Source organism: Anguilla anguilla, chromosome 11 (genome assembly GCF_013347855.1).
Source record: "Anguilla anguilla isolate fAngAng1 chromosome 11, fAngAng1.pri, whole genome shotgun sequence".
NCBI lineage: Eukaryota > Metazoa > Chordata > Actinopteri > Anguilliformes > Anguillidae > Anguilla > Anguilla anguilla.
This window is the reverse complement of record NC_049211.1, coordinates 30,023,255-30,050,838: the sequence shown is the minus strand read 5'-3', so window position 1 is coordinate 30,050,838 and position 27,584 is coordinate 30,023,255. Positions and strand designations below refer to the sequence as shown.

The window sequence follows — 27,584 nt, the reverse complement described above, 5'->3', positions numbered from 1 at the left end:
AGGGGGAATCCGGCTAGCAGGATTATAAAGGGAGAGAGAGAGAGTGTGTGAAAGAGAGCAAGAGAGAGGAGAGGGACCCCCGATTCCTACCAACACAGTAACCCCCCAACCCCCAACTACCGGCAGCTCCAACCTTGGGCCCTCCCCCTTCCTCTCTCCCCTGTCATGCCCCCTCCCGCCTGACCCCCAACCCCCACCCCCACCCCCCCCCCCACCCCCCCACGGAGCAGGAAGCGTGAAAAATCTCACTAATGGGTTTATTTGCTGTCAGATATGCGCCGATCTGTCATTCCCCTGGACTGCTACGCTTGACACATTTCATAGCTGAGTAAGCCGCCCAGCTTGCTGGCTGTAGATCAGTGGTCCGGGAAACCACCGGTCTGGAGACTATCAGGGCAACAGCAGCAACAGAAAGACTCCCCAGAGCGCTTTGACGCCCCCCATCTCTCCTTCTCAACCTGCTGGCATTGGCTCTGGACCTCTCGCTGAGCAGCCAGTGACCCCAACATTGGGAAACAGGGGACTTCGCTTTTCCTTTTTAAAAGACTTTTTTGGCGCACTCCTCGCGGCTGAAGATGAGGGCCTGGCCGCTGGCCGTGGCGGTCGCCGTGTTCTGGACTCAGTGCCTCCTGGAGGAGGTGGACAGCAGGAAGGAGAGGAAGAAGCCGAAGGAGGTGCCCCCCCAGCACACGGAGGTGTACAACACCACCGCCTTCAACAGCGAGGAGGTCACCGGGAGCACCAAGGTAACCCTGCCGCCTCCACCCTTCCCTCTATGCTTTCTAATTCCTCCATCGTCACTCCTTTCCTCCAACTACACACATGGGATCCTCATTAGGAGCAAATATATGAAATGTGTATGCTAACAGTGATGTGCTGGTAAGGCGTCTTCATTAGAGTGTGAAATGTGTGCGTGCACCTTAAAAGTGGGTGTTTGTGATCATGTATTCCACACCACAGAGTGAACTTCCTCTTAAACTCAATCTGAGATGCCATCACCTCAACAGCAGCCAACTGCCTGGTCACTTTTCCTCAGAAGCACCTGCTGCAGTCCAGTTGCTAAATCATGTGACCTCCAGTTTATTACAATGTTCTGCTTCAGGGACTGATTGTAGAATTTCACGCACCTTGAAGAGCACCTTTTATTTTCTTGTGGGTATCATTCAGTTTATCAAGAGTATGTGCTTTTTGTATTCTGTAATTGAATACAGAAACAATGCAGACATTATAGTTCTAGAATCAGGGAATCTCCTCTAAAAGAGCGAATTTTATTTTACGAAACACAATCGCATGAAAACAAAATCTTTGAAAAATTGCAGTAACATTGATTTTAAAAACAGTCACACACTGTACCTTTTCTTTTTCATAACATTACAGTTTAGAGAAATAATTTACTATTTACTTAATTCTAAATAAATAGTCTCCAAGTGATATTTTCTCATCATAAAACTGTTTTTGCTAATGTCTGATGTTCCAGTTGCCTTTGAATTGAAGTTGTGTGTCTGTGCAAATCTGCCTAATAAGTCTTTGGGGCGACAGTGACATCTGCTTACACATGCTTGACAGTTTTAGCACCAGGATTTGAAAACCAAAGGCTTGAAATGTGCTTTGGATCACAGCCATGTGGAAGTTTATGTCCACTGTAATCTGAAGTGCGGAGGCAAGGGGGGGGAGACGGCTTTCAGCTGAACATGTCGATTTGGTCTCTGCTCGAAAGCCTTGCTTGCGGTGTGCATGTGTGTCCCTGGGGGGTCGGAAATCCTCACATTGACCTACTCTGACAGCATCACAGTGTGGTTGACCACACTGGAAGGCACTGGGTCAAGCTGCAGTGGGCGGGATCAGGGCTCAAACTCGCAGGCGGTTGAATGGATGGCTGCTTGTAGAATGTATGGAATGCGAATTTCCATTGGCACGAGAGGACGTCAGGTTAAAAAGCGGGAGGATCTGTGTGGCTGTTCTTCTTCCATAGTCCTGGAAACTTTATTGATTCTGCACATCCATTGTCAGCAGTTTTAAATGGGCATTCCAAAGACTTTTTGGGGATTGTGCTGTGTTTATAAGTGCCCCAGCAATTATGTTTGAAACCAATTTTTTAATTTAATTATTTGTGTTTTAAAATGTGTTGGGTTTTCACAAAACCAAAATAGACCACAGTGTGTAGTAAAATTATTATAATTCACCGGTCTCAACGTTTGTCCATTTTGACAATTAAACATTCATAACTGACGATTAAAATCCATAATTGTTTTACTTCACAACCTCCTTCAAGGACAAATGTTGATTGAATCCCAGACTTAGATTTTGGAGTAAACAACATGTGCCATAGGTTTTTATTGATTTCCTTAATAATACCTGTCTGGACTTCCCATTGGGAGATTTGCTTTGTCTTAAAGCCCACCCATTGCCCTGCCATTCCCCAGTGACTCAGTGTTTTCCCCATTCAGAGCATAAACCACACCAATTTCTGTCACAGCTGTATAGCAGTCATTACATAAACATACAGCATGGTGTTGAGCCCCACAGTGGGTTCAGGAGGAATATTGAAGATAAAAGGCTTTAAGATCAGTGATTTGTGTTCACGTCAGATGTAGCATAAGTAGGGTTATTCAACCCAAAATTAATGCTCAGTGTTCATTCTTGGTTTGATGCACCACGATTCAGTTTCAGAACATGTTTTCAGTTTGTCTCGGCTGTCGTTGTGAGGGCATTCCACCACTAAGGGGCCAGAGCACAGTCAAAAAAGGCACCCCCTCTTTGCCTCATGCGCAGGGGCTGCCTTCCTGTCCCTCAACAACAACCCGGCCTCCAGAGCAGGCAGCCTGCCATGATGTCATTCCTGGGAAAATTTAGGACTTGGGGCGATGTGGTTCCCAGCCCATTGATTCTGTCAGTCAAGGGTCAAGCCTGTCTCCGCCATGTCTGGGACATCCGATAGGGGCGGTGTGGCCCCGAAAAAAAAAAAACTGGTGCGGCAGGCTGGGCGAACCCTTCACAAAAGCTTTTTAGCCGGGGTCCTGAAAGAGGACACTTTGATGAGGATTAGCCCCCCTGCTCCCCCCCCCATCCCCCCCAAACACACTTTTCTTCTTTTCTTCTCATCGCCTGCGGCCCGAAGCTAATGACATAATCGCTTTGAAGCCCCTGTGTTATTCCACAGCGTCACTGCCAAATAACGTCACCTCCGCTCAAGACTTGGGGCCACATTTACCCAGCATGCCCAAAATTACCGTCAGGGCTGCAAAATTCTGCATCGCCGCATGTTTTCAATTTGGCGGGGTATTTACTAAGACTGGTTATGTAAATGAGCGCAGTATTTAAGAAGCATGTTGTTCCAGCGGGGGGAAAAAAAAACTGTACGGGAGGAAATCACATGAGGCTAACATATTACATATTGTCAGTGAAGTAAAAATATCGATAATTGAGTTTAAAAAACAATGGAAAGACATCAGGTAACCAAAGAAAAGATGGCACATAATAAGATCCTTAATTAAAGGGATGGTTCACCCAAATTGCATAATTCTGTATTAGTTGTATGGAAGTAGTAGCTTCCACAAACAGGCTCTTCTGCTTCTCCTGCTATGCTGCAGCTAATAGTGGAATTGGAGCCTGTTGTCCATTATTAGCTGCAGTGTAGTAGCAGAAGCAGAAGGGCTACTTCATGGAAACTACTGCCCATTAAAAATTATTATAAAAGTATGCCATTTAGGTGAACTATCCATTTAAAATTACTTTTGGTGAAAACTCTAACAATGCTCATGAGAAAAAATTGTGAATAACTTCTACAGGCTTCTGTCTCCAATCCCCCATTCACACAGGTTCAGGAGCCTCTCTCTCCACTTCAAACAGTTCCTCTGCCCTTCTGTTACGCACCACAGTATTATGGAGCATACAGCAGACCACAAACACCCACGCCACTTTCTCTGGGCTGTGCAAAAGGGCTCCACCAGTACAGTCCAGACAACCAAATTGGTTCTTAAAAACTACCATTCTGCCATTTCTGGTGCAGATGTGCGCCTCCTTGTACCACTCCCTCGGGGTGAAGTTGAGGTTTGGACAGGTGTCAGCATTGGATAAGCATTGTTCCCTGTAAATGTGCAGTGAGAATGTCAACATGTCTCATTAGTAAAAACTTCAGAACAGTTTCAATATATGTCACGTTTTATTTCATACCAAATAGCCAATTAGCTCCATTACCGTCTTTCAACTTCTCGAACAGGCAACTGTTCCTAAAGATGAAGGAGTCACGTGTGCATTCACAACCATGTTTGTGATGACATTCCTGTAGTCAAACACAACCTGGACATTGATAGAATGTGTGTGCTTTCTGTTTCTGTACACATGCTCATTTGCTGATGTTGGTATCAGTTGAACATGTGTGCAGTCAATTGCACCTAGCACATTTGGGAAATAAGTAAAGGTATAAAATCCCTTTTTGGTTTCTAGAAGGGCCTCTCGATTATTCGGAAATGTGATGTGACTGGACATTCTACGCAGTATAGCTTTCAGCATCAACGACAGTGCATTTGAAAACAGAGCCTGAAATGACCCAGAAGCCAGGAAATGCAGTGTGGAAAGGAGTTTTGTCACTGCAGAGGTGGCATGGTGTTTTGTAGTTGGCTCCAGATCATCTTCAAGCTAAGTAACTTGAATATGGCATGACTTGGGAGCCTGTAGGTTATTCTCACATTCTCCTCTGACATGCCAAAAAGCGATACACAATTTAGAAAGACTCTCTCCTTTCAATGTACTATGCTGAAAGAATGGCAGCTGCCTCCTAAGAATGGCATTGTGCCAGAAAGAAGTTTACACCTGCTTTTCACCGACATTAAAAAACTGATGCAATTACCTTTGCTGCAACAGCCACCAGCCATGATAAATCAGCTGTAGCAGGTAATATGCATAAATTTCACTTCTCACCTCTCATATTTTTGCGATCCAAAATCAGAATGCCCCATTAGACCAAACATGCACATTTTCGGAATGCTGCTTTTCTCTCATTCTACCGGCACAAACCTTGGTGCGGCAGCTTAGTAAATATGAACAAACGCTTTTTGTCTTGTTAGCATCTATAAAAGATCCACAAAAATCCTTTGTAAATATGGCCCTTGGTGATTGATCTTAAGGTTGGTTTTGGGGAATTAGATTTTGAAGGTGGATGAGGATGGAGGGGAAGGCCGGAAACATACCTCACATATATACATGAACGCAAATGACAACACTGGGCAAACATACTGCAAATGTGCATCTTGGTTGTACATATTCAATGTGCATTCTTATGTCCCTTTGGAGCTAATAAACTCAACACCTCAAGAAGGTGATCCAGGACAGTTGTGAAAGACTGAGCAGAATACAGCAAAAATCTAAGAAGACGGCTTCATCTTGCTGTTGGCCGCTATAGTGCCCCTTGCTGCGATTCTTGACCCTGCAGTTCACTCTTGCGTTGTGTTAAGAATTTCAGGTGACACATTTTAGAATGCAACTACGCGTGAAATCAACTTTGCATAGCTCGAAGTGTCCGCGTTTGCATACACAGAGTATGTTTCCAGCCTAAGGGCTGCATTATTATATAACATTATTTCTCTGCTTAGATGAGACCTCCATCAGAAAAATCGGAAAAGTGGACATTATAAACATTATAAACAGTTTTATAGATTATTTTATAAGATTATCTGCCTTGCTCCCAGTCAGTGAGCCTCATCCCCACCCTGCAACCTTGAACAAACAAAATCTGCTAGCTCAGTACCGGTTCCCTCCAAAAAACCTACAGTATGCAGTACGACTGTAACCCCACTTAGCCTCAATGACGCCCGCTTTTCATTTTCTGTGTTTCTTTCAGCAATTTAGCATGTGTGCAGTGAAATCATATACTGGCTTGAGAGCTGAGATTTTAAATTGTGTCTATAACAGAAACAATTATAATTGGCATTTTGAGAAGAAAGTCAGCCGCTAAATGTTTGCCAGAGTCATGTTTGATATCTGCTTTCATTAGCCAAGCTGGTGGGAGGGATTCACACTACTGTTCCAGAAGATTATTTTACAGTAAATAATAGAACTGCAAAAGGCATGATGGAAACTCCCAGGCAGAAACAGAAGATGATGAGTTCATTGAGCTTTGGCAAGGACTCAAGCGTCTACTTCCATCCATCAAGCGAGACTCCTGCAACAATTCTCACGTGGACGGCGAGTGGAAAGACAGAGGTGTGCGGTTTGGCATGGGACGCACCTAACCCGACAGAAACGGCTCTACGTCAGCCAACTCTTATAGAACATTAAGTACAACAGCAAACTCTTAAAGCGCATTAGATAAACTCACTTGCGATTTTACTGAAACCGCGTTGCGTGCTCTAACTGATCCACCCCTCTCCCTGCAGGCGGTGGCTTTTATCTGAGGCGTGACACTCATTTTAAACAAATTTACAGACAACACGTTTGCTTGATTTAAAGTGGCATGGTGGACAGATTCCACGTGGGCATGCTATTCGGCATAGCACCAGCGCGTTTGCAGTAAGAATGATTTCCAGTGGCATTTCAAACAGTTTTTGGCCTTGACGGTTTGGATTGGGACATGCTGAGCGTGATGTCTGAGTATGCGGTCAAATACGTATAACATTTACGCGCCTGAACCTCTGGGTTATAACAGACAGAAGTTCCATAAAAAAATGTTTTTAAATGCCATTTGAGCTCTCTCTTTCAAATTGTTTTGAAAATGACTGTGGGTACAGTCTGTGTTTAAGGCTGTCTAACCAAACCTCTGGGCAATGATTAATTGTCACCCCCCCCCCCCCCCCCCCCAAAGTGACTAATGGCCCAGAACGCTGGCTCGTGCACTGAGCTCGCTGTCTGAGGTGTTGCGGGACAGTCTTGAGGGACCCTGTGGGTTTGCTGAGGGCATGGGTACGATGGTGTCAGTGGGTGGAGGCGCTGGAGAGAACTGCGCACGTGCAAGCCTGTTACCAGGACGAGGATGGCTGCAGCAGGAAACAGGCAGAGGGACATTTGAATTGGCATAGCAACAAGCCTGTCTGGTCTAGGAGGAATTCTGAGTACTTAAGCATATGTGCAAAACTGGATCTTACACATTTTACCTGAGCATCATAAATAAAACATCTTGCTCCAAAAGAGAAAGATTTATGTCTCATTATATTGTGATTAAACCAGAACTCCAGCAGCCTAATATCCTCCAAATGTGTATTTTACACTGTTGCCTGCTGTAAGGCAAAATTGATCAAACTCATCCACAGCATCAGATATTAAATGATACGGGGGGAAATTTGTCTCATCGAAGCTCCCACTCTAACTCTTTCATAGGCATGACACATAAACAAAAAATTCCAGGTTCAGGTGTATATGTCTATTCAATATGATCTATGATCCATTTTCATTTTAATAACTACTGACTGCTGCCATGATCTAATTTGATTCCTATCATGTGCTGGTCCTGTACTTTAAACTAAGACTGATATTCGGACTGCACTGCAGAGCAGAATCATTTTACAGGAGAGTTCTAGGGCTTGGAAATCCATCTGAATGCAGGGGGAATACTCTGGGGTGGGGAATTAATCATATCCAGATTAAATGTCTGGTACCCATCTCCAAATTACTGTTTATTTAAGCTAACAGTGCACTTTGAAAGGAATCCGAGCTTAGTTCGGTGTCGCTGTTCGAATTCCCTGCAGTTGTACCTTATACTTAATGCAAATGAAAGCAAATTTACATTTAGCGCACATTGCAGTAAACTGGGTTTTCTCTTCCGGCTTCCATTGAGGATCTCCCCCCCCTCTGTTTTCCACCAAGTGTGTTATTCTTAGAAAAGCACAGCTTTAGAAACCTACTCAAGTGCTTGGAAAAACTACTCAGTTTCTATTCGGTGCGTCGTCTTAAGCCTGGACACAGCGTACTGAACGTTCCTATTGACTGATGAACAACATCAAGTTTGTTTTGATTATCTCAGTTTGTCGGATAGCAGAATTTCAAGTTAGTTTTGAAAATATTCTGAAATGTGTTGTAGCACTGATTCCAAGATTCCAAGGAAAACTCTATTGATTGCCTTTTCAATCTCCCTCAGTAATGGACAGATTTGATGCCCTTTACATATACAGCATTGTCAGTAAAATTTAAATGAAACCTGGGCATTATAATTCCACACGCAGTTCTGAACCATCGAAATGCAAAGACTGTTCATATGAGGCTCAGGTATTATGTGCTTTTTTGTCCAACCCAAGAACGATGGTTTTGAGATTGTGGCTCGATCTGAAAATAAAAGAAGATCAGGATGTTCTTTTTAACCATCTCACCTACCACAGACACAGGAGATAGCACCTCCCTTTCAATCTGTAGACTATAATTTGTACACGGAGCAGCTGTGATAGGACGATCTGTTTTTTTATATATATATATATATACTTTTTTTTTTAGCTTTTTGACGTTTTATGAGGAGGGGAAGGCCGGATAATCCCCGAGAGATTTCATAAGAGTTTATGACTTAATCTCTCTGCGTGTCTTTACTAGAAAAGAATGTGCATTTCACGTACGCATAAATATTCAAGCAATGTTAATTCTGTGGCTGCTTCACCGCACATAGAAAAGAATGAATGAAAAAGTGAATGGTGTGAGGATCTGTGGATGTATGATATACAGCACTGTGCATCTACTGTATAATACACAGCTATGTACATCTGTGCATTCACTTTCTTATTGATGAATACAGATCAGAGCACATGAAATCTTACAATACTGTAATATGCAGTGCGGCCACAAATCCCTTCATTGACAGATAAGAATGCCTCAGTGGCCATATCTCTTTCAAACTTCAGTTATGATATCAACATTAATGCTCTGAATGTTCCCATCAATATATAAATGACTAAGCACCTTGTCAACAATGTGTAAGTAAGAAAGCAATCGGTTACCAGTCCATCAAAATCTCACCTCGGTGACTGGTGGTCTCTCAGGGTGGCCTTTCTGGCGCTACGTCTATGTTCTCTGTCAACATGCCAATGTTTGTCTCTTTTTTTAGCTTTAAAGACTTGGCAAAAACAGAGAGCTTAAGAGAAAGTGTTTTGGGTGGGGGAACTGTAATGCCTGCTTGCAACTGAAAATAAAAATCTTCTCTGTTTGAGCCTTCAAAAGCTCTACTTGGTGGACACATACCATCATCACTTAGACAACGACTGCTCTTCTTCAGACGTACTAGATGGTTATTTTTTCAACCACGTCATTTCTTCCAGAGCTCAGGGTATATTTTGCCCTGAAAACACGTAACTGTTGAGTGGAACAGTGAGTTCACAATGCAGCATTGTTCAGAACTGCTCTGTTGACACACTTTACATGGATTTGTGACATGGTGCCATAGTGACATGACTTGTTTTTACAATTCTTTCATTCATCTAGCAGGCAAAGAGTGGGGGGGGGGGGGCTGAAAAATAATGAGTAGCATTGTGAACAATGCGATGATTTTGGGATTTGCAGTTTGGATTTCCCTTGAGTAATCTCGTTGACAGTTGGAAGACTAAAATCCGTGAGATGCATCCAGAGGGAACAGAATGGGGTTCTCTGACACTTGGGATGCAGAAGAGTTCTCCTTCCTGTGCCAGTGGGTTCTGTTCGTAATAGTCCTGCATTAGATGCATTCACCCGTGCATGGGTAGCTGCCAAGGCAGCACACCCTGCCCGGGTAAAAATAACACATAATGGGGGGGAAAGTTCCACATCACCGGATCGCACTCTGAATTCACCTGCACACTTCGCTGTCTACAGCTTTTGTGCCGACAGAGAAGTGTTCTCGCTAGAATTCTGTACTTCCTGCTCCCCTGACTGAGCTGGAAAACTCACTCCACAGCCCCGATAGCAGTTTGCACATTCTGCCACTTCACAGGCACTGCTAGACCAGTCGATTCAGATGAAACAGTTGACAAGCTGACAAGATGCTTTTAGAATGTCTTCAAAATAAATTTAGCTAACTATTAACATTTTAGACCGTCTTTTGTAACCCCCAGGATTCGACATGTCAAATTTTGAATCGAGAGTTAAAGACAAGACAAAGCCATTTGACCAACACATAACTCACTGTTATGGAAACAGTGATTTTGTTTGCTAAAAATAGCTTTGATGTGGACTGTGTTACATTCAAACCTTTGGAAAACTTGTCATTCTTGATTTGGCTGCCGTTACCAGGTTTGATCTGAACCAGGCTTTGGGTCTACTGAAGATGAGAAGGAAACCTACTTTGGGCTGTTATACCAGAGCCTTGACCTGGAAGCTGCAATAACTCTTCGAAAGCCATGGAAAGAGATGAGGATAGAGGGGTAGTGGGAGTGGTGTCATTTCCAGTTGGTTTTAAAAATAAATGTTGCTTTATTCAACATCAGCAACTGTCCACCCATAGTGTAACCATATTTTATCAATGTTGTGGTTACACTGCATATAGCACAGTAATTATCATGTAATAACACATATATAAGGGCCTCATATTCAGAGATATAAAATACTGTATAACTGCTTGACAAAGAGTTTCTGGTATCATAATACGGAAACAGCATACAACACAAACATAACTGAAAGCTTCAAGAACTCTGTATTCTTTCCATGACCCTTTAGTCCAAATTATTCACACAGCTTCGGGATGCACCTGATGCTTTTACTCTCTCCACTGGAGACAGTAACGTCTTTTAACATCTTAAAACAATCTCCCCCCAGTGTATTTTTATTTTAAATGAGCTGTTAATCAAAGTAGAGCTGGTCCACCTTCTGCAATTGGGGTATATATAAGCCCCATCCCCACTTATTCAACCCATTACTCATAAAATAATGCCATAGACTGCATATGGTAGTCAGCTGGTGGGTGTGCCTACACCTGTTTATTTCTGATTGACAGGGAGGTGTTTCATTGATTGGTGTAACTGCTTCCTGTGCACCACACAGCAATGCATCAGAAACAAATGATGGGTGAAAGTTTGAATCGACAACGGAGTATGAGATTTGCGATGAAGTCGATCACGATTGTAAACATCTGACAGGCTGACAGACTGGCAGACAGTATGGTGTGGTATGCTGTCAGGTGAATCAAAGTAGTGGTCGTCAATATGAAATACAGGTGTGCACAAACACATATACACACATACACAGCCACACACATGCACATTCATATCCACACCCAAACACAGACACACACAGACATGCGCACACGCACACAAAGACACACACATGCACACACAAACACAGACACAGACACACACACACACGCGCATATGCACACACACACATTCTGTGAAACACACATTCCATTAAATAACAGAAATTTCCATGACCTTTTCTGTGCTTATCAGTATAGCCTACTCTTTCTCCCTTGAACATATTCTTGATGTGATTTATGAGTGATCTGCTAAACTCTTTTTTTATCCTTTATGTTTGGTACTTTTTTGGAATGGTAATTCATCATTGCTATTTCTTTGAAAAGGAGTGAAAATACTGTTGCTGTTGCATTTTATTTACTGTTTGAGCAAAGCCTGCCACAACCCTGTCATGCCAGAGAAAATCCTCTGAGACAGATTGCTAATCATTTAATTATGATGGCGTGCCATGAACTATATGAAAAAAGAACAAAAAAGAGTAGCTTCTTTCCTGGCAGAAACGTTGCAACATTCGTTTTTTATAGAGGTAGGCAATTTCCCGGGAAGACAGCTATGACCTAACTGTGAAAAATGACAATGAGCCCTGCATAAGGGCTGGCTGTTGTCATGTGAGAAGGTCCTTGTAGTATTTTTTTTATAGTTGTGGGGCATAGAAGTCAAGCTCACCAAAATCTGGCTCTATGCCTGTCCAACTATCAACAGAAACCCTAGACAGGTAAATGACTTTGCATTTTTCTGGTAAAGAAGACCCTGCAGAGTTGATCAGTCTTTTAAATAAACCGTTTTTCCCTGTTTGTTCAACAAGGAATTAATATCAGTATTTGCCCTTGAACAATGCCATGGAAGGAACTTTGTATAGTTTGTGAGATGTGGGTCAGATATGACATCTTGAATTTGGATATGACACAGCCACTCTAATGCTAAAAAGAGACTACATCAAGTTGCATTCAAAGGTTCTTCATCAGTTATGGGCCAAGGAAACAGAAATGGTTGTCAAACAATATACGTAGCTGCAATTTTGTGGACATTCAATGTCTTCACAAATGGCTATCAGCACCTTCTGCTGAGATGTTACATCAGGCACACAAAACTGTCTCGCAGTCCCGTAAGGAAATGTTTTCTTACATCCATTTAGTGGACTATAGTACATGAGCTGTGATTAGAGGAAAAATCCAGTGGACCATAAAATACTGAAAAACATGTAAGTCTCACGGAACGCGTGGGAGAGATGTACAGGATTACGCCGTACAGTAACCATATCTCTGGCCAGACACTAGCCGTCTGCCCTCTATCTTCCCTGAAGCTTTATCAAGCGCAGCAAAAACACACAGACATCCAGCACGAAAGACACAGAGCATCAGTTAAGTTGTTTATTTTGTCTTCAGTCGCGGAAAAAAATAGAAACGGTACTAGAGACACAAGCACAGAATCCCTTTATGCCGGCTGAATTGAAAAGACAAACAAGGGGTTACTTTGTTGCCTTTGACAGCGGTAAGCCTCTGCGAAGAAAGAGGCATGTTAGTTTAGCTGATAAGTGAGCCTCGTCTCTCTGCCAAAACCTAAACAAATTCCATTTCGGTCTGCTCACCTCCGCGGCTCCTCCTTATCACTGCTTGTATCTGAACCGCAGTCACTTGACAGTCGGGGACGGAACCAGGCAGGATTCTAACTATTTTTGTGGTCGTTGGAATTTGCGCCCTCTTGCTTTTCACCAAAATTAAGCGAAGGGCGTGGAATTGCGAGGCAATACTATCAGGTTGATTCATAAGCACACGTTTTACGATCTGGCATTCTGACGTGTATTTACTCGGCAGCCATACCATTACTCTGCAGCTGCGTTTTCCGAGAAGAGTTGACTCAGTCCAATCATCCTACTCAAGTAGACAAGTAGATGTTCAAATTTTCTCAGAGAATTACCAATGTAGTGTATATTATGGTATTTAAATGCTCAAGTACTAAAGAAACTTATCTACGGAATTGATTGAGTGCATAGGCTTTAATCATGCAGAATGAACCAGAGGAAACATTTTGCATGCTTGTTCCTCTAATTTGTGACCAAACGATGAGGTGTTCTGCAAATGTAATGGACAGTAAAAATATAGCAGAAGTTTAACAGCTATATTAGAGTGCTGGTGAGAGGATCCATTTGGCATGTTGACACTGTGCAGACAAACAATTTGATACCATCATGAATACCGTGACATTAAGAGACATTTGAAGTTCATCTTTTGCAGTCAATCAAAAGATGAAAATTGCTCACTTATGGTGAAAGACAAGACAGGTTAAAATACTGAGGCCTCTGTTAAGTCTAACCACAGTGACTGTTGTCCTTAGCTATCATTTACAAATGTAGACATGTATTGCATTCTTTCTGTCTTTATGCTAAACATTTGAGTTTGGCAGACAATGAAGTGAAAGAAATTTGTCTGTAAGAAGTAACAAAACACACCACTTGCTTAAATTCACTACCCTGTGATAAATTGGATGGGACAGATGCCAGAGAATGATTCTCTGAAAGTATGTCATGTCTGTAATTACTAAAGAATATTTTTTTAAACAAACACTGATTACTGCTATTTTACCACTTTGCTGCAAAGAACCAATGAGGTGCAGTCCAAGACAATCAGAGACAGAGACACTGTATTGTCTGGAATATACTGAGCATTGCTCTGGAAGAGACAGATGCGCTATGGAGGATGAGCCTGGAAAGATATATAAACAATGAAGCGCATTAAAATTGTTTTTTCTTTGTGGATTAACCAGACTTTAGCTAGTTGGGCAGGTTAATCGTAACTCCAAATCCCAGAATGCACCCTGGGCGGGTGGTAATTTACAGACTCCAGTGAGATGTAGGTGAATGTTAGCTCTCGCATAGTGCACTGTGCAGTCACACTTCTTGGAATTGTACGATGTTAATGGAAAAATTTCACATGCGGTTAAAGAGAAGGACTTGTGAAAGCATGTTTATTTTCCAATTACCCCATTGGGCAAATGAGTTTTGACACAGCACCTCACAGAACCATCAAGAAACATCTTTCAGCACACTGTTTCGAGAAAGAGGGGAAAAAAAAATATTGGGGCGGGGAGACATTAAAAAGTGACAGCATGGGTTTGGCAATGCAAGGTATGCAAGACAGAATCAGCCCATTACCTTTCTAAGGGCGGAGGGAGGGAGGGAGGGAGAGAAGGAGAGACAGAGAGAGGGAACATAGCGTAACCTGCCATGGTGTCTGGCACCATTTAATAGTATCTTTAGGCAAGTTTTTCCAGCGATGGTTTGTAAGCTGGGGTTATGACTCACTGTATTTGGTTACGTAGTTACAATACTTTGCATTGAGGGCATGTGGGTGGATGACTTCAGACTCAAATATCTAATGAATCTTTCAATTAGCACTTTTCTCAAAGGCTGACTGTAACTGAGATACAGGTAAATGAGGATACAGTAGGTCTGCTTTTATAATAAATAAACTATTTCTGCATATGACTGAATTTGTGTTGAGATGTGAACAGAAATGCCTGCTGTTATAGCTTCAGTATTTGACAGCATACAGTATAATAAAACCTTAATAAAAAAAATCAGGAGGAAGTGAAATTATATAAATCTATATGAATCTATTTATTGCTACACAGCCAACACTTTATGGAGTTCTTTAATTTTGCTAAGAGGATTTCGATGCACATGATCTCATATATAAAATTTTAAGGTTATGGATCAATGTGTTCTTGATGCTCTTATTAAATTCAACCAAAGACAAATTAAAAAAACAGGTTTTCCAAATGCTTTCCCAGAATGAATGTTAGAAGAATTGTTTAGTTAGAGAAGCCTTCTGTAACACATACTGTAGTATCCTATGTATCGTACAAGTCAGAATTTGAAAATCGTGATGTTTCTGGGATATGGTACTGTATGTTCGAGGTATAATGTGATTTGTTTTTTGAATCTGAACAGCTTCCGGAGAACACACGAGTGGATCCCTTTGGATCATGGATGGATTTTGTGAAGAGGCCTGTGGGCAACTTTCCCGGGAAGTGTCGCAAGAGAAAAAGACCACTGGTAAATGCCACTACTAAAGTTTTAGTGGAGATCACTCAGATAGAAATTCAGTTTAGCAAATCCCTTTTAATGTATTCATTTATTGTTTCCAATACTGATCATGTTTTTTTTTTGGTTTGGCTGATATGGCCAACATGAAAATCTTGATTTTAATATACTTCTAAATTTTCACACTGGTTGATGTGAGAGAGTGTAAACCTTATATTCACTTTTTAAAAAAGGTCTTCATATGCCTCACATAGCAGAAACTGCCAAGGAAATCTTCATCATGCAATCAAAATATTGGAGGTATAGGTTGCTTTTCAGTTGTACAGACGCGTAAATCATCCAAGCATAGGCCAGGAAACCAGTTGAATGTATGAAATGCACACATGTATTTGAAATATACTGACCATGAGAGATTGTTGAAATACTGACCACCAGTGATTGTTGAAATACTGACCATCAGTGATTTATGAAATACTGACCGTCAGTGATTTATGAAATACTGACCGTCAGTGATTTCTGAAATACTGACCATCAGTGATTTCTGAAATACTGACCATCAGTGATTGCTGTTTTGGTTTTTCTAGCCAGGGCCCCCAGGTCCCCCTGGACCCCCAGGGCCACAAGGGCCCCCAGGGTCCCCCGGGGCAGAGATTACCCAAGAGGTCCTGCTCCAGGAATTCAAGGAAATGATCAAAGGTAAGATTTCATCACTCTTTAGCATCAAGTGCCTTATAACTAGTTATTAGTTACATGGAAATCTGGCAGTGACAGAATCTTAAGAGAGGGCAATCCAGCAGATATTCTAGAAGTCACCATTTTCATATCCAAAATTCATGCACGTATATCACACAGTGCCCTTATAGCATATGATACATCTTGTGTATTGAGGATTATAAACAGTGCTTATGCATGGGAGGGACATTTATACAGCTGCACATAGGGTTGAAGATACAGCAACCAGGACACAAAAATAAGACCCTCAGCTCATGAATCTCGTGCCCAGATGACTACTCTATTTCACAATGCTGCTTGGTTTGATTGATGGGTTGAGTGTTTCCTGGAAAGGTATGAAGGGTTAAGTGCTCTGGTAAAGCAGTTGAAGGGTTGAGTTTTCTGCTAAATTGGTCAAAGGGCTAAGTGTTCTGGTAAAGTGGTTGAAGGGTTGAGTGCTTTGTGTCCTCCTCTCCACTAGAGGCAACGGAGAGAAGAGCAGCATTGGATAAGCAGGCCAACCCCAGCGCCCTGGCCCCTGCTCTCATCACTCTGGAAAGCATGACCTCCTACCGGAGGATAGAGGAGGCCTTCCACTGCAGGCTGAAGGGGCCTGTCGTCGTGGACAAGAAAACCCTGATGGAGCTGCAGAACTTTCAGACCGTAAGTCTTCTCCTCTGATGTATAATAGGATGTTCCGCACTGTCATCCTCCTTAGTGGGACTGTCAGGAAGGACTCTGGTGATACAGTCAGCCCAGGCTACCCTAATTCCTACAATAAATAATCAAAAAGAGAAGCCAGAGCCACTTCCAAACATGGCCACTCACTTCCTCTCCCTGTGCATCATGACACGCATGGCAAGGAGAAATTGTGTGACTGCAGGCCTGAGAATCTTTTCAGGAGAGTGACAAGGGCACCTCGCCAGAGCGAGTTCCATCCTGACAAGCATCCCGCTCCCAAACGCTCAGCGCCAGTTTCCTCTGCACCGCACAAAAGGTGCTCTGTGTATGAGCTGGAATGCTCGGTAAAAGCAGTAAAAATAGAGCCAATTTGAAACCGCACGCTCTAGTGGAACAAATGGGTCCTGCGACATTCTGAGGGGGAGGCGGCACAGGGTGCTAAGACTCTTACATAAACCAAAAGTTTAATAAAAGTCGATTTTAGCCAGAGAATGGGATAATGTGTCTCCAATAAACATCAGTACAATATCAAAAAGCTGCTGTGCACTGCGGTCCAAAGATCTTGTTTTGATGTTCTGTCCAAAGAAAAACGCAAATCCACAATGCTGCCTCGGCTTATCGTAATATTTATTCATGCATGTAGTTTAAAAAGAACATCCACTTTCACACAAATTTTTTAGTAAACTTTGTTTTACACTTTTGTGAAATTTTCATGATATTCAAAACCCTTTAGAGTTTTGTTTTACGCATGAACTAACCAAAGAACAAACTGTACTGTGTGTGTGTTTGTGTGTATAATTCTTGACCCCTTATTGTCTCAGTATCACACTTGAGCCAAAATTGCACTTTGATGTGTTTTGTATTATTTGGACTTGGCTTTCCCTGAGACGTCCACGGCTGATCGTGGCTCAGGTCCAACAGATTCGACCGTTGGAAGCCAGACTCCTGAAAAACACCAAGGACTGATACCATATACAGTAACTCCATGTTTTCGTGTAAAAAAAAGTCTTCTCTGGCTCCATGTATCTCAGAGCAAAATAAAAAGTCTTCTTTGCTTAGAAATCCCTCTATGGCCTTCCGTTTGATGCTGGGCTGGGCCAGACCTCAGCAGGAGGCATTGCAGCATTGGACACTGAAGTAGCATCATTAACTTTTCTAAAACTGCTAAAGAGGACCAGGAGAATAAGCAGTGACTGCTTTTGGTATTCACAGAAAAATACAGCACCGTTGCTGTATTTGGACCGGTTGGTTAACTGCCTTGAGTCAGGAAAGCACTGAGGCTAACTTTATTCACGCTAACTCAATCGTCCATTCCCCTGCAGAGGAGCAGGGCCCACAGAGAGGGCTGCTTGGCTTGTCTACTTTCTTCTGAGGCACTGAGTGAAAGTGACCCGTGATAACAGAGTTATCTCAGGGCTGTAAATCTTTCGCGCTAATGAGCGGACTGGGCTTTGCACAAAAACCCTCCTCAGCCTTGAGGTCAGGCTAGACAAACATAGTTCTACTGTAAAAGTCTCTGTTTGTTTTGGCAGATTCACCTCCATTTCATAATTGGGTCTGGCTAATTTTGTAATCTCTTTCCAGCGATGCATCTCTTTCCAGTGATGCTACTGCAGCTCAAAAGTGATATAGAAGTGAGAAGAGAAAAAGAGAAATGACAAAACTGTACAGAGGCAGTTGTGAATTTGATGTTTTAGAACTCCTTGACACACTGTGTGCTGGCATGTGTGTTTACATGTTAGCATGTATGTAATTGCGCGTGCTGGTATCTGTATGCACATGTTTGTGTATATTCATGTGTGTGCTTAATCCTCAATGCTGCTGTAATTATGGTCTACATGCCCCAGATGGCCCTGCACAGCTGGGTGTATCTAATTAGAGATCCTGTGACGCACACACATACAGTACACACGCACACACACACACCCACACACGCATGGATGAAACGCACATACGCGCGCACACACAGACACACACACACAGACACATAGTATGCCACACAGAAATCCTGAGAGACTCAACATCTGGCCCTCAGTAAGCTTACTGATCCACTCTCCTTCCCTGGTTGAACTCAAATAACTTCAGGATTGGAGCTACTTTATATTCCTCACTAAAACTGCACAAGAGTAGTAGATAGACTGATAGACTGGTTTCTTCTGAGCTTTGTTGTTTGATGTTACTTCATAGGTGGGTTCAGTTCTTTTTCAACATATGTAATTGAGATTTTTTGTCCCCCCAGTAGAACGAAAAACGGTGTTGAGAAAAACAATGGGTTGGAACCTGGCTATAGAGTGGGCGCCCATCTGCCACTGGCTGATCCAGTGATGGGCTGCTCTGCCATCCAGCCTGAGATGCTCTTCAGGCAGGCTGAGATGTGAAGTGAGGCCTGAGTGTTGGGTGCAGTGAAAGAGAGTAATAAAGATTACTTATAAAGGGAAAATCGGATGGTGCTAAGTATGGAGCCTTGGGGTACACATTTAGGTAGGTCTCCTCCCTGAAGTGGTACACAAAACCATCGGCAGACAGGGCAGTGGCGAGGAGGAGGAGGGAGAGGGTTGAGAAGTAAAGGCAAGGGTTTGAAGTTTGGGCAATGATGCAGAGTCTTGCTGAAGAAACCAGAAGAAAAGCTGAAGAGTCTCCTTTGTTGCAGAGGGTCTCTAAGCTAGTGATCTTCATTACTGGTCCTGGCAGGCTGCAGGGGTTGTTTTCACCTTAATGTCAGCAACAAATTCTGGCCCAATAAAGCAGGTGAGGTGAGTTAACTGTGTAATGGACTGCTTTACCTGATCAATTAATTACCAACAATTAACAATAAAACCAGCTGACCATGCAGCTCTCCAGGAACATAGATGAAAATCCCTGCTTTAAGGTACAGACAAGGAGGAGAAGTTTGTGTAGGTTTAATGGTAAGAGGGCAGAGAATTGCGGGGGAAAACAACAGAAAGGAGGCTGACGTAGATGCAGCATTATTGACAGAAAGACAGAAAGGCTCCAGTAATGGAAAAACCCTTTTAAAAGAAAGGGTAGCAGGTCAAAAAGTACAGAGACTACAACAGAGTGTGACATTAGACATGGCTTACATTACATTTCTTTTTTACTGAGCAGATGCCTCACGTTTGACATATTATTCAGTTCTAGAGAAAGTCAGGTCAAGCAGAGTTCTCATGGGCACAAATACATTGCCCCACCTGTGACTCAAACCTGCAACCGTTGGAGTACCCTCCAGACCACACGGCAGCCACATGTTCTTCTTTATACACAACGCGACCGCGAATTTACAATAAATCAGCCATCGGGCTTCAGTCTCGCATTTTTGCTTTGAGAGTGGCGACATGGCAGAGAAATCTCACCAGATGGAGCAGAATCAACACAGCAGCTTTTTATGAAAGTGCAATCATGCAACTTATTTAGCTTAATCTGGGTTCTGTTTCATCCCATTCCCTCAAATGCTGTAATCTTCCTGTATAGTTAAACATCAAGACTCATGTTAATCGTCACTCATACTGTGTTTTTTTTTTCTTTTTAACATAGACTGGGTCCTTTGCTTTATATTTAATGTCAGGCAACAGTTTATAGTGTCAGATGGAAAATTGTATTTAATCTGTTTGTTTGAAAGGTTGGATGGACCACAAGCAGTCATTTGGGTGTGAATCGGCTGCACTGACTGTGAATGTTTTACAGAAACTGCTTGTCACTGCTCGAAGGATGAGGATCCAGAACATTCTAATGTTCCCCTGATGTTCAAAGCCTGTGAAAAAAATTATTTGATGTGGCATTTGTGGAGAGTAGAAACTGTTTTTATTTAAACTAATAAATGTAGCATTTTTAGCCTCCAGCTAAGGGTGCCTTTCTTCGAGGAACAGGAATGGACCAGTCCACCGGCCGATTCACTGCTCCAGTCACCGGCATCTACCAGTTTTCTGCCAACGTTCATATTGGTAATAACTTTAAAAAAATCTTTTTAAATAAAATTAAAGGAAAAACAAAGTGTACAATGATGGAATAACAGTTAAAAAAACTAAATGGGACTTTAAATGTTAAGAAAATTTAGATGTTTATAAATATTTTTTAATATTTGGGATCTCAGGTGGGGATTTTGAATTTAGGAGTTACAAGGTTGTATGATTCTTAGGACGCCATTAATATGGTCCACTGGTGTCGCTATGGCAACACTTAGTAAATAGGAGCCAGTGGAAATGTAAACTGTTTGTGTGTGGCAGATTCACTGGTTTTGGATTACTCTCACGTTGAAAAAATAATCACAGCTGGGTCTATACTTTGGGTTACTTTCGTTGCAAGGCCATTTAAAAGTAATTATTTTTTGAGATCCAAAATGTCTGTACTAATAAAGAGAGATGACTAGTTTTCACTCAGCTGAAGGACTGTGGCGGTGCCTTCTTCAACCGGGAACATTCAAAGGTTGTCTTAGCCCCAGGGCTCCCTTAATCTGGCCCTGACAGCAAACATGTAGCCCAAGTGGGTAAAACATTCACCGAACCCAGAGTGTAAAATTATGCAAAATTCTGCATATGAAACACGTGTTCAATTAGATTCAGATTGGGTGATTGCCGTGGCCATGCCTTTGCCCCAAGCATTATGGAGCTCACTGTATGTCTGCCTTGTTGACCGCAGCTCTGGGAAGCAAGCCTGAATAAACTGGAGCGTTGTCCCTCAGATATCCTGCTCCAGGGGGGCACTGTATTTTCTTGAGTAATGGACTAATTAGTGTTGTGGTTCCTTGTGCTCTCCACAGACCACAGCGAAGTGAAGAAAAGCAAGAGTCCTCTGAGAGCCCGAGACAACGTGCGAGTTCTGATCTGCATCGAGTCGCAGTGCCACCGATACACGTGAGCATCTTCTCACACGCTGCCGCATGTTACACGATGTGGCATTTACACGGGACCCAACACTGACAACAGGGGAGAGCTCAGACTGCAGTCCACCAGTTCTCTGCTCAGAAATAAATGATTGTATTCCTTCTCAAGTTGAGACTAATATTATCTTAAATAACTCTTATTTGTATTCAGGAAATGATGAGTATTAATCTCCATTTCTAGAAATGCATTAGGTAGTTAGAAATATAATCAGGAATAATAAGGCACTGACATTTCAAACTATCACCATTGAAAATTTCAGGCACTCTCATTTAAATATTCTGTTGTTATGACAGTAATATTGAAATGCCTATACTAAATTTGAAAATGGCAAGCACATTGTATCATCTCTCTGCTGAAGAAATAAGAAATTATTGGCAAAAGTAGTAACTTTAGCTTGAAAAAAGCTTTTAAGGTTCAGCTGCAGCATATGAAGCCCAATCTTGGCTTGAGATATACATGCTTAACTTGACTTTTCATGCATGTATCATGTTTTTTTCCCCTTGCATACATCCTGGCTTGGGTGGATTAAGTGGGGATATGATAGATGTGCACTTGGGGTGGAGTCTCACTTAAAATAAGGTGTGTCTCATTGAATTATGAGTTATGTGAATCCTGGCTTGAGACACACAGCTTTTGCTTGCATGATAAAGTGTAATAAATAGGGCAAACCGGCTAGCATATGGAATTACAGCTACATTGATTTTTCCCAAGTAGACAATATGGTTTTGCATGCAATATTGATTAAACTGATTCAACCAATTTAATTTTGTGGCCATTTAGCATTCTATTTTTTCAGATACTGTTTATACCCTATATTAGTCATTTGAACATTATAAAGAGCTAATTTGCCATAAAATGAAATGGGTAGAGTCACTTTTCTCAGTATTGCATTTAGTATTGTAGTGACCCCAAGTCCTCCACTATTCACATTAAATTAACTCCAGCCAGGATACACGTGAGGAAAAAAAATTGCTTAACTTGTGTAGAAACACTAGTTAAGTGCACGTATACCAAGCCAGGATCAGGCCAACTATATATATTGCAAGCTTGGAAATACACAGAAGAAAATGGAGACAAAAAATGATGAATTTATAAATCGATCCTAAATCATTATGTTTTGTTTTTTTCTGGTCACACTCGATGTATATGCATGTATCCGTCTGTAGTGTTCACTGCACAGCAGTTTGTATGGAAGAATAATAATGATTATTTTTATTTATAAAATATATGTTTATGCCAGCACACCCAACAATGCAAAATCTCAAGGGCCCAGCCAAACAGATTCAATTGATTATAAGTCATTTGAATAGGATTTATCACAAATGCTGTGAAAACAATCATACCCCTTAAAGTGATCATAAAATTTTCCACCCAATGTAAGTTTTGTTTTCCTAGTAGCACAAAAAGCATTTTAACGGATGGCAGTTTTATGGTAGGGAAGCCAGAAGCCTAAATAATTTTCCACATTTCTTTGGAATAGAAAAGCAGAATATAAAAGCATTTCCATAAACCCACATCCTTTACTTTGTCATGTCCATCAGTGATTGCCTTAGACAAGTATTTAATAAAAAAAAGCTTATGTTAATATTCAGATTCTGAATGATACTTTTAGCCTCTCTGTGAATTAGTCATGTGGAACCAATTAGCAATTATTTTAGCAACTAAGAATGGATTTTATTAAATTTAATTGCCAACATGTTAGAAATAATCATAACTGAACATCCACAAAATGTTGTGTTGAATGGACACTAATACAAAACCAATATATTAACTGAATCAATTAATAACCCCCCCCCCGACAAATCTGCTAAATGGTTTGTGCCACTCTGGCCTGTGCCCCTGGTGGAAGTGTGACTCCCCACAGGTTAAAGGTGGGGCTGTAAAGGTTACCGAGGCGACAGGAACAAATCCTGGGGTGAGAGAATACTTCCTTTTAAAGACCTGCTTGGAGTTTTACACAGGAAATGCCTAACTTTTTCCACACAAGGTATGACAGACAATGTCTTTACAGCTCATAAATACTTGTAAATGTCAACCACCGTTTAAACACTGATCCATTTCATTAAGGCCTGCAGCTCATTTCTCCACACAAAGAGGACAGGGGCACTGTTGAGAAATCACCTAAACCAGGCCAGCTATATCCATGTGAAGAAACAGTTTTGTTTAAAATTTAATATGTGTATAAAATGGTATACTTGAAGTATACCTCAGCATACTATGTTTTCCACATGTGTATGTACAGTACATGTGATAGTGCTGCACTTTCTTTAAACATTCATCAGAAATTCAGGTTAAACCAATAAGCAAAAACAGCCAAATACTGTCACTCTGATTCAGTTTTTTCCAATATGGGTATTATTCCACAGTCTGGCTTTCTTTGAAACGGTCCTTCTATGACAGGTTAGACTCATCCAGACAGCTGTTGCCTGCAATGTTGTGAACATCAAACTGGAGATGTTCTCAACTTTGTCACCGTGCCGCAAACATGTCACAGCGTGAACTCCTGGAGTTCTCACATTTTAATTCATGGTGAAAGAAGGCCGGCCATGACTTCTCGGAAAAGAAAACTTATACAAGAGCAATTTTAAAGACTCCACGCTTAAGAGCTGGGGTCAAGAAGAGAAGTGAGTTACACCGCAAAAAAAAAGAGAAAGAAAAGCATTTATTTTAACTTTCCTGTCTGAGCTCCAAGCCAGCCGCACTCTCCGACACTTTAAAATGTCAAGAATGTGAAGTGAATTTGTCTGAGATGGCGGTTAAAAAGAAGGCAAACACCGATCGGGAGCCAGCGGTCTCCGCTGGAACGGAAAGAGGGTCGCCGTGCCGACGGGTCGCAGTGCGGACGGGTTGCCACGGAGACTGTGCTTGACCCTGTAAAGCGGTCTCCTGATCTGGGTCAGACGTTTGCCCAGAAAGGGCGTTGGGAGTTCTGGTTGTTTTTTTAAAATCCCCTACGGTCCCGTTTCTCCTGATGCCCCATGCTATAGGCTCCCTGTGGTTTCCCGGCTATTGATCTGCTGCCATATAGCTACAGTTTCACTGGACTGACCGCGACAGGATTGTTAGTTCTGGGAATAATAGGACACAGATTAATGGAGAAGACTGCTAGAATGAGCATATTGTCAAGCCCACCATATTTGCAGAATGCACTGTTTTGAAATGATGAACTGGCAATATATAACCTGATCTGTATAGAGGCAGCGGCACTAATTTTGACACACAGCAAAACGTTCAGTGTAAAATCAACTCAACTGGTTCCTCTTCATTCATTTATATTGTGTTACAGTTTATTTAACTCTGAGAATTTTGTTTGTACCAAAATAAAAGAACATGAGAAATGCTGAACTACTGGTTGCTTTAGTTCAGATGTGAAAAGTGGCATAATCTAAATCCTCTGCATTTTCACATTTATCTTTTCTGTTTGGAGGATGGATTTGCATTTGTAAGTCTGGCTCTTAATGAGCTTGTTCATTAAAACCTTCAATTAATGTGTGTTTTAGCCTTCTAGCAACAGAAGATAATATATTTCAGAGATAATTCTCCATCATTAATTTAGTAGGCTAAGCTGATTACTCACCATTATGGTGTCTGGACAGAATCAAAGGTCTTCCTCTAATTATTACTGGGCCAATTAAGCCACTGTGGAATTGCTCAGGGTAAAACCCACAGTGACCTTCAAATCTTTTGGTCGGCACGGCTTGCTGAAACGGCCAAGTCTCGGACTCAAGGTCATAAATTTGAAATACTTATAAAACAGAGAGGGACAGGCCCTTGTAATGGGCAGCGTCGCGCCTGGTTGCCGTTGACCTGCAGCACGCGACGAGAGCGGGGTGCCGCGTTTGTTAAGGGGAACCAGATGCGAGACGGGGTGCGATTGCATCCCGTGAGGGGGGGGGAGCAACTATATTCCTCCTCCAAAGAGCAAAGGTGTTCGAAAGTAGAACTATGAAAGTTCTATGTGGACATGGTTATTGTAGGTGTCAGAGACGTGTCTGACTGCATTTGCCTTATTAAACACACCTTGCTACTGAGGGCTCTCATTTTGCATCCCAAAGTGCTCATTCCAGCAAATAAGGTCGGATACATCCCAGCTTTTATGTTTTTGAAGTGCCATTTCTGGTTAGCCCTGACTTGGGTCTGAATTACATGCTAAATCGATGTACTGAAAGATGTAAATCCAGGGTTAAACTTTGTTTGGACAGTTAAAATGGGTATGAACCTGTAATTGTAAGTACCATACAGCACACATGTAATGGAGGACAAAAAATGTCTGTAGAATCATGGGCATCCACTACAATGTCCAATAAGCATGGTTTGCTTGATTATCCTGTCCAAAAGAAATAGTGGTTTAAAAAAGATTTTAAAACAGGCTATGCAAATATTGATTCTTGACAAGCAGACATCTGGCAAAATACCTCTTCAGCTATCTCTGAATATGATCATTCCCAACACTGCAAATTCTACAACAAGCCACAACCAGACTTAATTGCTTGTTTATCTTGTTTTCATTGCAGGTCCTTAGAAGTGATCGTTGGGTTGGAAAGCAACAGCAAAATATTCACAGTGTATGTTCACGGATTACTGGAACTGCAGGTAAATTCATTGCTGTTTGTTTTTAACCCATTACAGTATTCAGACTGCAGAAGTACCAGTAGTGACCACAGCCTAGCAGAGCTTCAGCCTATGCTGAAATTGTCTTACATGTTTTGTGTACCATCTCTTCATGTAAACCGATATGCTGTCACCTTGCTTTCGAATGTCGAACAAAGGCAGACGTTGGTTTTGTGTGTATTTTTTTTAACGTTTCTTTATATCGTGGGTTATTTGTAAGGAAAATGTCTATTATGTGATGAAAATTTTGTTGTCAAATGTTTAATTTCCTGTTATGTTTTGTCCCCCCTCCTCACACACACACACCCAATCCTCCAGGTTGGTCAGTACACCTCCATATTCGTGGACAATGGAGCCGGAGTGTCCATCACGATACAGAACGGCTCAGATTTCATGGGGATGCTGATGGGTGTATAGCTGTGCCCCCGTCCCACCCGTCCCCATCCCCTTTCCTGTACATACCTGGGACTGTGCCACCTGAGATGTCACGCATATGGTCTGCTTGCGTTTCTTTGGATTTTACACCCCCTGCCACCCTTCATCCTCGGGGGTAGATGGGAAATGGGTGTCCCTGCAGACAACAGCTGCTTCCTCAAAGGGGTGGAGGTAACTTTTGGAAGGAGTGTGTGCCCCTCACACACTGCCTGTCTGTGGACTAAGAAAGCTGAGAATTTCACTGATTGATTGACTTCCCTCACTGTCTGAATAGGAGACAAAAGACACCCACTGCTGTTTCCCTCCTCCTGCATCCATTTTGCACAACGTGAAGTTCCACTGGCTTCCTGTTAAAACACCAATGCTGCAGAACGTGGTGTTTGACTCCTATATTGTCCCAGTGTATGATATTACCAACCACAGAGAGACTCTCTACATGCCTGAGATGTCTGTGTGTGCAGTGATGTCAATACCTTCATGCAGCTTTTCAAACAGTTTGAGAGTTTTCACAATGGGGCTTGTAAAGAAGAGAAGTGCCATTCTTTCAGTTCATTCGGTTTGTTGATTTATTGCTAATTTAACTCCATATCAGTCTCATGAATTAATTCATTCTTTGGTGTTCATATGTATGCTGGTGAGTGTACAGGATTGGATAGGTTTATGTATGAATGCCATTGGACATCACAAGGTTGAAAACAGCCAATGACAGAAGGCACAGAATGAGCATCATAAAAGAGGGTCGGTATTCATACTCATGAATCTTATGAAACACACCAAGAATGCATATGCTTATATTGGTTTTGACCAAAGTAATAGACAATTAAATATTCATACTGAAAAACTGAATATTATATACAATTTGCTCAATGCATGTTCTGACCTTCCTAGCAGAAAAAATATAGAACATAATTGGAAAGTGAATGAGATATTTGCCAGTGGAAAACAAAATGGTGACCAAATTAGGTTCTCGTGCAAACAAGAATGCCTGATGGCACTAATAGCAAACATTAATGCTGAAAATGTCAGACCATTCAGATCCCCCTGAATCAGATATAAATGTGTGTCTTTCTCAGTGATATCATGTGACCGATACTC

General features: G+C 41.9%; 1 protein-coding gene across 1 annotated transcript; it reads left to right on the top strand.

The window, feature by feature from the left end:
* Nucleotides 1-223: 223 nt before the first annotated feature.
* c1qtnf12 (C1q and TNF related 12) lies at nucleotides 224-27,584 on the top strand. Its single transcript, XM_035380817.1, has 8 exons — nucleotides 224-746; nucleotides 15,082-15,186; nucleotides 15,759-15,870; nucleotides 16,367-16,548; nucleotides 20,396-20,504; nucleotides 21,320-21,413; nucleotides 25,958-26,036; nucleotides 26,373-27,584. Exons 1-8 carry the CDS (start codon nucleotides 576-578, stop codon nucleotides 26,469-26,471), a joined length of 951 nt encoding a protein of 316 aa, XP_035236708.1. The 5' UTR covers nucleotides 224-575; the 3' UTR covers nucleotides 26,472-27,584.

What these genes read in the sequence shown, in the direction of transcription:
- c1qtnf12 (XM_035380817.1), top strand. Translation starts at nt 576, where the DNA reads ATGAGGGCCTGGCCGCTGGCCGTGGCGGTCGCCGTGTTCTGGACTCAG. An exon ending in AGGTCACCGGGAGCACCAAG is followed by an intron (nt 747 to 15,081) that starts GTAACCCTGCCG and finishes GAATCTGAACAG; the next exon opens with CTTCCGGAGAACACACGAGT. An exon ending in GCAAGAGAAAAAGACCACTG is followed by an intron (nt 15,187 to 15,758) that starts GTAAATGCCACT and finishes TGGTTTTTCTAG; the next exon opens with CCAGGGCCCCCAGGTCCCCC.